General features: G+C 38.3%; 1 protein-coding gene and 1 long non-coding RNA gene across 2 annotated transcripts in view; both read left to right on the forward strand.

The window, feature by feature from the left end:
* LOC108933512 (butyrophilin subfamily 1 member A1-like) overlaps positions 1–10,821 on the forward strand; it is a 26,737-nt gene extending 15,916 nt beyond the window's left edge. Inside the window, exons 3-12 of the mRNA XM_029256416.1 lie at positions 280–320; positions 1,457–1,530; positions 2,032–2,106; positions 2,189–2,539; positions 2,943–3,224; positions 3,555–3,680; positions 4,244–4,264; positions 4,570–4,590; positions 7,033–7,069; positions 10,137–10,821. Of these exons, the coding sequence (XP_029112249.1) occupies positions 1,518–1,530; positions 2,032–2,106; positions 2,189–2,539; positions 2,943–3,224; positions 3,555–3,680; positions 4,244–4,264; positions 4,570–4,590; positions 7,033–7,069; positions 10,137–10,692 (1,482 nt within the window). The 5' untranslated portion in view covers positions 280–320; positions 1,457–1,517 and the 3' untranslated portion in view covers positions 10,693–10,821. The remainder of the gene's footprint in view (positions 1–279; positions 321–1,456; positions 1,531–2,031; positions 2,107–2,188; positions 2,540–2,942; positions 3,225–3,554; positions 3,681–4,243; positions 4,265–4,569; positions 4,591–7,032; positions 7,070–10,136) is intronic.
* Positions 7,016–9,548, forward strand: LOC114911859 (uncharacterized). The gene is made up of 4 exons (XR_003797991.1): positions 7,016–7,207; positions 8,516–8,536; positions 9,323–9,349; positions 9,534–9,548. It is a non-coding gene; the product is annotated as an uncharacterized LOC114911859 (long non-coding RNA).
* Positions 10,822–11,522: the final 701 nt, after the last annotated feature.

Consider the following 11,522-nt stretch of genomic DNA (forward strand, 5'->3'; position numbering starts at 1 on the left):
CCTCACAATTGTTTATGTAACTGTATTTATGTTCTTTCAGAACTCTGCTGAATAGTACTACACTGTACATGTTAACATGTTTAAGTAATTACCCCAATTATATGACAAGACATTTTTACATGTAACAGTTTGACACAATATTGTTGACATCCACTGCTTTTTTATTCTATTATAATACTGTAACATACACTAAAGTGTCTGTTGAGACTTTTCCATGTTTTAGGATCTACTTTTTCAGTTGGATTTTATTCTGATGTTTCCTATGATTCTGTGTTTTAGTGACTGTACGGAATAAACTAACTGATGACTTGGAGCAACATGTGAGTTTATTATAATATTCCCTTTATGTCAAGGCCAAGTCTTATTTCCTCATTTCAGCAATCAGAAGCTGTAAAGTTAATTTAATCCCAGTTTTTAGGGATTTTTTCTTCTCCATTTCATGCTTTTCGAACATTTGCATTTCCAATTTTCTGTGCCATTTTATGTACTGTACAACTGGTGTGTTTTCAGTTGATTGGTTTTTCATCTCTGTGTTTTAATAATTTAGTTCAGTTTATTACACCATCATTCTAGAGATTCGGCTCAGTAAAAACTATGGTGCAAAGCAGTCGTGCATAAAATTCACTATATGCAGACACAACTACACACAAAGTTCATAAGCAGCAGCAAGAGGAACAAACAAACAAAGGAGAAAAAGGGAGGAGAAGGATAAAAAGAAAGAGGAGACAGAGGAGGAGAAGGGAGAAGAAGGAAATGAATGGACAGGGGTGGACTGAAATGAGGAAGAAATGGTTTATGACAGAAAACTGGGAGTCTGTCAAACCCCAGTGATTGTTTTTTTGTGGAATTTTCTGGAGTTTTATTTAACCGAGAACTTTAATGCAACTTTCCTTTATTTATTGATTTGAACAGCAAGTTACTTTTTCCTGGAGTAATTTTTCATTCCACTCAGACATCAGATGTCAGTGATGTGAACAGGATGCTGCTGTATTTGTATCATATTAAGAGCTGAATGAGAAAATATCAGAGTAATTTTCTTCTGTTATTTTGCAGTTTATTACCCTGAAAGTACTTCAGAACCTGAAGATTTTTTTTGTTTGTTCTTGTCGAGTGTTTTTAATGTGCAATACATTTACATTTACATTTATTTATTTAGCAGACGCTTTTCTCCAAAGCAACTTCCAATGAACTCTATAGTGTCATCAACCCATACACCTTATTCACCACGGAGACTTACACTTCTAGATACACTACTTACACTGGGTCACTTATCCATACATCAGCATGGATGTGTGACCCATTAGCAATAGCCTTTAAGTTATTTTATGCAAGTATTTTCTTTAGACAGCAGTTAAAATAGATTTTTTTAGCCTTTTATATTTGTATTTTTCAAATTCTGCTTTGACACCTGAAAATAAAATCTCTGTGTCACTGATTCATGTCTCTGGTGTTTTAGCGTCACTTTGACATACATGTGAGACACTGCGTGGCCTGGAAAACAGCCTATCTGAAGGATAATGAAAGAATCAGGTAAGAACACCTGGCAACATTTTGTAGAGCAGGCTGGTACAACACTGAGCTTCATTATAAAGCACCTTCAGAAAGTACAATAGTTACTAGGGTAAATCAGTCAGGTAAGAATTAGCAATTGTTTTTATTACTGCACTGAGTCCGTCAGACAACCACCCAGCTACAATAGATATTTTTTAGTACACTTGATCCATTTTCAGATACTCTATGAGGAGAAATAAACAGGGGCAGCTTGTCATGTAGTGGTAAGAGCTGCTGCCTTTGGAGCAGCAGGTTCTAAGTTTAAACACCACTTCTGGCTGTAATACCTTCATGCAACCTACTTACCCTAAATTACTCTAGTGGAAATATCCAACTGTATAAAGAGCAAACAAATTAGAGGTAGGATAACATCCTTTCGAGAAAAGCATCACCTAAATAAAACAATGTTGAATGTATAATACATTGATGACATCCATGTGTTCTCATGACTGGTGGTTTCTATATATCTGTTTCTTCCAGTGATGAACATCAGTTGGTCCGAGTGTCTCTGTTTCATCCTCCTGCTTCTACAACTGACCACTGTCTCCACACTGAGTACATATTTCCCTGGGATAAGAATTTCAATCCTACTGTGTGTCATACTGAATAAATTCTCAGTGTGTGTTTTTCTTCACAGAGAGGTTTGAGGTTCTTGGTCCACCTGATCCTGTAGATGCTGTAGTTGGTGAAGATGTTGTTCTGCCCTGTTACCTCAAACCCAACATCAGTGCTGTTGACCTGCATATCGAGTGGCTCAGAGTTCATACCGAAGACCCACTTGTACATCTTTACCAGGATCATGAGGACAGAAATGAGAATCAGATCCCATCTTACAGGGGAAGAACATTACTGTTCCCTGAACAACTAAAGAATGGAAATGTTTCACTGAAACTGAGAAATGTGCAAGTCTCTGACAATGGAGAGTATAAATGTCTTGTGGAGTCTCAGGAGTGGTATGAAGATTATTCCATTCATGTTTATATTAAAGGTAAGAACTTTGTAATGGTTATTAGTTGAAGTTTTATTTATAAATATTCAGACCCAGTTTGATGTGATGGTGCAGCAGGTTTGGTTGGGGCCTGCTCTCTGGTCAGTCTGGGGTTTGAGTCCTGCTTGAGGTGCCTCGCATCCCGTCCTCAGTGTGTTCCCTCCTCCTTCAGCTCTGTACCCTGTATTGCTGGGTTAGGCTCTTTTTCAACATGACCCCCCACCCTTGGGACAAGTGGTTTGAGACTCTGTGTGTGTGTGTGTGTGTGTGTGTATTCAGGCTCATCCATTAATACGGTTCTTAATTGTAATATTGTCTGAGCCTTTGAAATTCATATTTTCCGAACATTTCCCATTTTGTTTTCAAGTTATTGACTATTCCAATCATTCTCCTTCATTTGTAGCTGTAGGAACCCATCCAGTGATCTCCATTGAGGGATATAAAGAAGGAGGGATCAGTCTGGTGTGTGAATCTAAAGGCTGGTACCCTCAGCCTGAAGTGCTCTGGATGGACAGTGAAGGACACAGTCTCCCTGCTGGACACACAGAGACACACAGAGACAGTATGGACCTCTTCATCGTGAGACGACGTGTTATTGTACAGGAGACAGAGACCAACAGGTTCACTTGTCGAGTTCGACAGCAGCAGATAAATGAAATGAAAGAGACAAAAACTAACATCCCTGGTGAGTTACACATATTTAGTATAAACAGCTCAACGGAGACACTCAGTGTAACACGTTTAAATAACTGTGAATAATTAACACGTTTCAGTATCACAACTTTTTTGTATCGTCCTGATTTGCGTCTTCATCCATCTGTATGAAAGTGTTTCCACACCATTTGTAGTTTTCTGAAGACTAAAACTGAGGTACTTATGTACTGGTTTCTTCTGGTTAAATAAAACATTAAGACTGCAGGTTCTGCACTGATTAAATTGTCTATATTAGTCTTTAATTACCAGAAGGTGCAAATCTGTAATCATTATGTGAAATGAATCATTTGTTGTATTCCAGGTGAGATGTTCCATCGTGCCCATCCCTGGAAGGTGACCTTTGCTGTGATCTTCAGTCTGGCTGCTGTTTGTATTATTGGATGCTCTGTTTTGATTCACCATTTTGTGAAACTGCGGAAAAAGAGAGGTATTTTTAAGTTACTGTTCACAATTATGGTTTTCAGAGTTAAAAAGTTATAGCTGAGAAAATGTATTGTGTGAAAGTAATTTCTCTTCATAGCTCACAGAAATCATTATAGTGTATAAGTTATATTCTCTGTGGGGACACTGAAGTTCTGCAGGCACCTTCACTGCCTTACTCACTGTCACTAATCACAATCACTTGTTAAAAGTTACTTATTATTAGCAACTATGGACATTTTAGAACATGTCTAAAGAATATTTAAAAATTACTCCTATCATTAAGCTCACACCTAATAAATGATGTGTTCACAGTTCTGTTGCATCTGGTTGTAACTGGTTGTTGAATTGCACTTTTTAAGGAACTTAAAATATTCACTCAGAATTTTAAAAATTTTTCATTTCTCACCAAAGCTGAAAGATGAGATAACATGGTAAAATGTTAAAACTCTCGTGCAAATATTTATATGCAGTGTTTGACTCTATGTTTCATTACACTGACCTCATAATATAATTTTGTTAATTTCTGTTTTCACTGACTAATTACAATATTTACTGTTTTATCCACAGGTCAGCTCAAAGAAGAGCATGGTAAGGAATACAGCCGTATGAAAGTGATGAATGAAAATGTTGGAAAATCGCATATGACATGTATAAAAAAGAAAAATTAGGAACAATTTATAAAGAAACACTTTAGACATTTAACAATCCCTATCACACTTACTGTGATTTTTACACCTCTGTGTATAGAACCAGTTCACAGTAATTATTGTGGCCCTTTGCCAAAAAGATTGGATGCCATGGTTTATGTGTGTTATTTTAGGTGACCTCATTACATTATTTAATTAATCTCTGTTCTCATTGACTAATTACAATAGTTACTTTTTTATCCACAGGTGAGCTCCAAGAGCAGCATGGTAAGTAATACAGTTGTATGAAAGTGATGCATGAAAACGTTGCAATATCACTTCTGTGTGGGAGTGAACGAGTGTGGTCCTGGTCCTGGTCCTGGAGAACAGTTCTATTCTTATGACGCGGTTTCTTTCTCATGATCCTGTTTGCTGAAATTCCCCCTTTACTGTATTGTACAATTCATAACAATATATAAATGTGTGTGTGTGTGAGTGTGTGTGTGTGTTTCTCAAACCAGTTCAAAGTAACGATTTGTTGTGATCTTCAGTCTGGCTGCTGTTACTATTACGCGCACACACACTTTCTGAACCGCTTGTCCCATACAGGGTTGCGGGGAGCCAGAGCCTAACCGGGCAACACAGGGCATAAGGCTGGAGGGGGAGGGGACACACCCAGGACGGGACACCAGTCTGTCGCAAGGCACCCCAAGCGGGACTCGAATCCCAGACCCACCACAGAGCAGGACCTGACCCAACCCACTGTGCCACCGCGCCCCCCCCCCCGTTAGTATTATTGGATGTACAATTTTGATTCACCATTTTGTAAAACTGCAGAGAAAGAGGTATTTTAGTAATTTACTGTTCACACTGATGGTTTTTTACTGTTAAAAAAAGTTAAAAAACAAAGTTGAAAAGCAGTATTATGTGAAAGTGATTTTATATCATAGCTCACAGCAGTAATTATATGGTGTGAGTTATATTCAGGGGGTGTGGTGGCACAGCGGGCTTGGCCTGTATCCACTCTCTAGCGAGTCAGGGCTTTGAGTCTGGCTTGGGATGCCTTGCGAAGGACTGGCGTCCCATCCTGAGTGTCTCCCCTCCCCCTCCAGCCTTATGCCCTATATTGCCAGGTTAGGCTCCGGTTCGCCATGATCCAGCTCTGGACAAGTGGTGTGGACATTGTGTGTGTGAGAGTTATATTAACTAGTAACAGTCATTTGTTTTCGGTTATTCGTTATTAGCAACTTAAACATTATCCACAGCTCAGCTCAAAGAACATTATGGTAATACAGTTGTATGAAAGTGATGAATGAAAATGTTGCAATATCACTTCTTTAAGATGTATATCAAAAAAGGGGAACGCTTTCACTTACCTCTTTTTTCCACTGATAAAATGTTTTCCGTCATTTCTGTGAGTACAATGTATGAAAAAAAAATTAATGTCAGACAATTACAGGGTATAATATGATACCACAGTCAGATGACTGGTAGAAATGACCATGTTGAAGTCAGTGTTGGATGCAAGTTAATTCAGCTGCAGTTTCCTATTTTGTGAGAATTTCACTTTTTAAAGAAAAAGTTTGATTTCATCTTTTTTCTCTAATTTTTGTCATTCATAATCTCTTTTCCAGCATAAGAATCCAAAGATTTTAGAGTACATAAAGTGATTTTGACCATTAAATAAAGTAACAGAATCACACACACATTTTCCGAACCGCTTGTCCCATTCGGGATTTTGTCACTACAGCAATGGGATGAAATTTATAACTGCAGAAGTGTGACATCAAGCTTTTGGTTTATTTCATTAGGTCCCGCTATACATCAGACACAACATTTTCTTTTCACAGTTTCAAGTGTAATATGAAATCACGGTCGTTTACTATGATTTTTATACCTGTGTCTGTCGAAGCAGTTCACAGTGATTGTGGCCCCTGTGTATTTTTGAAGATTCCAGAAATGTGAGTTTTAGGTGAACTGGTAACTATAAAATGACCTTAGTTCTTACTGTGCTTTTTGTGCTCATCACATGCAGATTGTAAAAACATGATTATCAGAAACCAGTGAACACCTGCTATAGTTTAGATTCTTTCATTTTTATCTCCTCCTGAAACGAGGGGTCTTGCAAAGCAACGTGGCTTCATGCGACCACAGGGAATGTTTCTGGAAAGAACAGGAACTGGGTTTCGTTCAGTATTTGAGCACAAAGTACAGCAGTCAGTAGTTCTGGGTAAGAATGAACAAGTGTAGTCGTGGTCCTGCTCTGATGACCAGGTTTTTTTCCCATGATCCTGTTTGCTGAAATTCCCCTTGTACTGTATTAATCATAGTGACAAACAGTTAACATCTATTAATGCTTTTTTTTTTTTTAACACTAATATCACAGTTGTGTGAAAGTGTTTCTGTTCAAACTGTTTATAGATCAGCTCAAAGTGTAATGTAGTGTCTAACACCAAATCAAAGTCATCTTAGACAAAGACATCAGCTAAATATGGAATAATTTACACCACTGTAGCATCTCAAAATATAAACTTACTGTATAGAATGACAATATAAATTTATTGACAGTAACAGAAAATATTTGGTTTTGAGAAAAAGTGTTGAGGTTGTATTTATGATGCAACAGGGTTCATAAACAAATAGCACAGTAAATTATATTGCAGGCATGAACAGAACACTTAGAAGCAATTTTTATACAATGAAAGATCTTTTAAAATCTTTTGCTCCTAGTATTGAAGACATGGTTAAAGCCTAAGATTGATAAAAGGTAAAAGCTCACACACATCTATATGCAGTGTGACTACCATTTCATGCACCAACTTCATTGCATAATTTCATTAATCTTTGTTCTCACTAATTACAACATTTACTCTTACATCTACAGGTGACCTCCAAAGACAGCATGGTAAGCAATGCAGTTGTATGAAAATGTTTCAATATCACTTCCTTAGGACACGTAAAAAAGGAATATTACAATTAATGAAAACATTTGAGGGCACGGTGGTGCAGCAGCTGTAGTCTGTTGTGTGGTGGGTCTGGGGTTCAAGTGCTGCTTGAGCTACCTTGCGATGGACTGGCGGCTTGCCCTGGGTGTGTCCTCTCCCTCCACCCTTATGCCCTGTGTTACAGGGTTAGGCTCTGGTTCACCATAACCTCACTTAAGCAGTGGAAGACTATAAAAGCTCAAAGAACACATTTTTATGCACTGCATGATTAGTGTTTCAACACTGACCTCATTACATATACAGTTCAGCTCCAAGAACAGTTTAGAAAGTAAACTTTTTATAAAAATTGCATATTTAAGCCATATCAAAAGGAAAATTATGAAAACTAAACACTTCACATATTGGACATTCTCTAATAGTTACTATGAGATCAAGTTGTTTTTGTCATTCCTCTATACAACTTGTATACAGTGGAGAGCAATGTCGTTTCTCCGGAGACCATGGTGCAACACAGAACAGAGCACAAGAGAGTAAATAAATACACAGGACAGGATGTGGACATGGGCTGTGAGCTGTAGGCAGTTGTGGTATAGTGTAGTGCTGGGTTCGCTGTTTGACTGTGCCGGGTGAATGATGGGAGGCAGCAGGGTGTTGAGTAATCTGACTGCCTCAGGGAAGAAACTGTTGTGGAGTCTGCAGCATCCCAGACACACCCATCTATACACATGGTCAATCATCATCATCATCATCATCATCATCATCATCATCATCATCATCATCATCATCATCATCATCATCATCATCATCATCATCATCATCATCATCATCATCATCTCTAACAAATACCCCAACCTTACCTCCATACCTGCCACCAAACAAATTGCAATTGTCCCGCTCCACAAATTTAAACTATCCTACTTAACAAGGCCACACCTCCTTAATTATCACCAGCTGCCTCCCATCACTCACCACCTGCCACTAATTTTTCACCATCACACACCTCCCTCCAGCCTGTAACCCCAACTACCCTGCTCTCTTTTCAACCACAACCATTGACGTGCCTTCTTAGCTGCCTCAGACAGTTCCTTCACCGAGCAGATATTTACACCTGTGTCTGTTGAACTAGTTCACAGTAATTATTGTAGCCCTTTGCCAAAAAAGATTGGATACTCCTGGTTTATGTGTATTATTTTAGATGACTTCATTACCTAATTTAATTAAGCTCTGTTTTCACTGAGTAATTACAATATTTACTCTTACATCTACAGGTGAGCTCCAAGAGCAACATGGTAAGTAATACAGTTGTATAAAAGTGACATATGAAAATGTTTGAATATAAATTCTTAAAAAAAACACGTAAAAATAATTTGAAATTAATACAACTAATTTTCTGGGAAATAATTGCTTCCTTTTAAGTTTTTGTTGGAGATAAGGAAGGAGCTTCTCAGATTCCTGATGTAACGAAAAAGAAAATACTGGCCTTAGAATAAAACAGTTCAGTGTTTATTCAGGGCACAAAAGCTAAACAATAAATATCAATATAATGGTAACTAGTTCATGTTTATATATTTCATCAGTCCATGAAAAAGGCATAATATCAGAATTAATAATAAAAAATTAAAAATACCACTACAAGGACTTTTGAGTTTTGTCAGTATAATAAGGTAAACAGTACATGTATTGCGAGAGAAATGTATAATCCCCTCCTGTACAGCTGTAGTTACTGTCAGTAGAACAGAGATGGTACTACTGTACCTGCAGAAAGTGAAGAGCATCACATACTGTTCGTACTTTATTTTACTGTGTTTGTACTTTAACAAAAGAAGGAGCCACGAAAAGTCCATAATATAACAGTTTATGGAGTCCATCCTGAGTGAAGTGATCGTGAAAGGTTTGTTTCAGTCACAATCAGAGCCCAATAACTATACACTGTACCTGTAAGTGAAACTGATTTTGGATTTTTTTATTTTTCATTTTAGTGTTTTCTAAAATTATTTCAGCTTTTAAGAAGTCATATAAAATGACTGATTTCAATGGACTAATGAAGCTTTTCCATCTGTATTTTCTATCTCCAGCTGTAGTAAACAAGTTTGTGAGAGCTGGTAAGTAGAGTGGAGCTGAATTGATCCCACAGAAGTGAGTTTGGTTCTTCTTATACTGTATGAGACTCTGTCCTGTAAGAATGGACACAAAAGACACTGAGACAAGTCCAGACTGACTGCAGTATCTGCTGTGCCACTAATTCCATGTGTCTCATGTGTCTCATTTTTATTTCTCTCTCTACAGAACTTCTGAAGGCACAAAGATACGCAGGTGAGTTTCTTCTGCTTCTTCTCCCCATTGCAGCTCTTCTCTGTAGGAGACACAATAATGACTGATTGGCTGCATTGAATCTGGACTCTCATTTGTCACATGATTGACTGACAGACACAGGATATGAGCACATTTATTGACCTTCCTTTCCACAAAACATCTCATCAGTGATGAGAACAAGTGACAGTTTCTCACAAGAGTTCACTTCAATCCACACTGAGCTCCTGGTGAGAAGGAGATGTTACAGCTACGAGTGAAAGACAAACAGAAACCGTTACCAGAATTAAAATTAATACCTAAAAATTCTGACTGTATTAATACCTAAAATAAGTATTAATACATAAAAATTCACTCATTCTTGCTAACCGCTTGTTCTGATCGCTGTCTCAGACACACATATACACACACACACCATCCTCTGCTGCAGTAATAATATAATGTTTCCATCCATGTATTTTTTTAAACCACTCAGTCCTTCTAAGGTCACGGTGGCAACAGAGCAATATAATGTTTAGGTATAATATAACATTTAAGAAGTGTCTGTTTTTGGTCACATTGTGAAATATAATAATTGAGCACCTCTCTGTCCTACGCAGTTGATGTGACTCTGGACCCTGATACAGCACATCCTCAACTTGTCCTCTCTGAGAACAGGAAACAAGTGAGACGTGGAGACACAAAGCAGGATCTTCCTGACAAACCAGAGAGGTTTAAAAACCGGATAAGTGTCCTGGGAAAAGAAGGTTTTTCTTCAGGGAGACGTTACTGGGAGGTGCAGGTTGGGGACAAGATGGACTGGGATTTAGGAGTGGCCAGAGAGTCCATCAACAGGAAGGGAAAAATTCAATTGAGTCCAAATAATGGTTACTGGACTATCTGGCTGAGGAATAGAAAGGAGTATAAGGCTCTCAGTGACCACCCTGTGTTGCTCCACATGAGTGTGAAGCCCCAGAAGGTGGGGGTGTATGTGGACTATGAGGAGGGTCAGGTCTCCTTTTACAGTGTGGAGGACAAGTCTCTTATCTACATTTTCACTGGATATAAATTTACTGAGAAACTCTATCCGTACTTCTGGCCAGGTGCCCCAAACTCAGCCCCACTGATCATATCTCCTGTTATTGACACAGACTGAAGAAACTGATTTTAGCTTTCAATGTTCAGGTTATGATGCCATGTTCTGATTTAATTTCCCATCTCACCCTCATTCAGGGTTTGTAATTTCTCCATCAAAACATATCTTTTGTACATTGTAATGTTTTTTAAATAAATATTGTTGAACAGACAATAGGGGTGCGGTGGCGCAGTGGGTTGGACCGCAGTCCTACTCTCCGGTGGGTCTGGGGTTCGAGTCCCGCTTGGGGTGCCTTGTGATGGACTGGCGTCCCGTCCTGGGTGTGTCCCCTTCCCCCTCTGGCCTTACGCCCTGTGTTGCCGGGTAGGCTCTGGTTCCCCGTGACCCCATCAGGGACAAGCGGTTCTGAAAGTGTGTGTGTGTGTGTGTATTGTTGAACAGTAATTATGTTTTAAAGTTACTTTATGTGGAAGTAAACAGAATCATGTCATGCAAAATTCAATAATTTCCAAACTGATATCAACATTAAAATTTATGAGTCTCCTCAATATATTTACATTTATTCATATATCAGAAACTTTTCTCCAAGGCGACGTACATCTTATAGAAAATATAATGTGTTCATTACATTAACAGAGAGACTTAGCTGCAGTCGCATGATTCTAAAGTACAGTCAGTTTGTTTCTTTCCACCATATGAAACAATATTCATCACACGAGTAGCTGCATAAAACTGTATCTGAATATTGACAATTCTTGATCACCTTCCCAATAATTTACAGTATTTCACAATACTGTAATACAAGTATGTGAGAAATAAATGGCTCTCATGTCTCTTATCTACTTTGCTCTCTCTGTCCTCCCTGTTCTTCTGGTGTGTGTCAGACCTGT

This window comes from Scleropages formosus, chromosome 11, assembly GCF_900964775.1.
Source record: "Scleropages formosus chromosome 11, fSclFor1.1, whole genome shotgun sequence".
Classification (NCBI taxonomy): Eukaryota; Metazoa; Chordata; class Actinopteri; order Osteoglossiformes; family Osteoglossidae; genus Scleropages; species Scleropages formosus.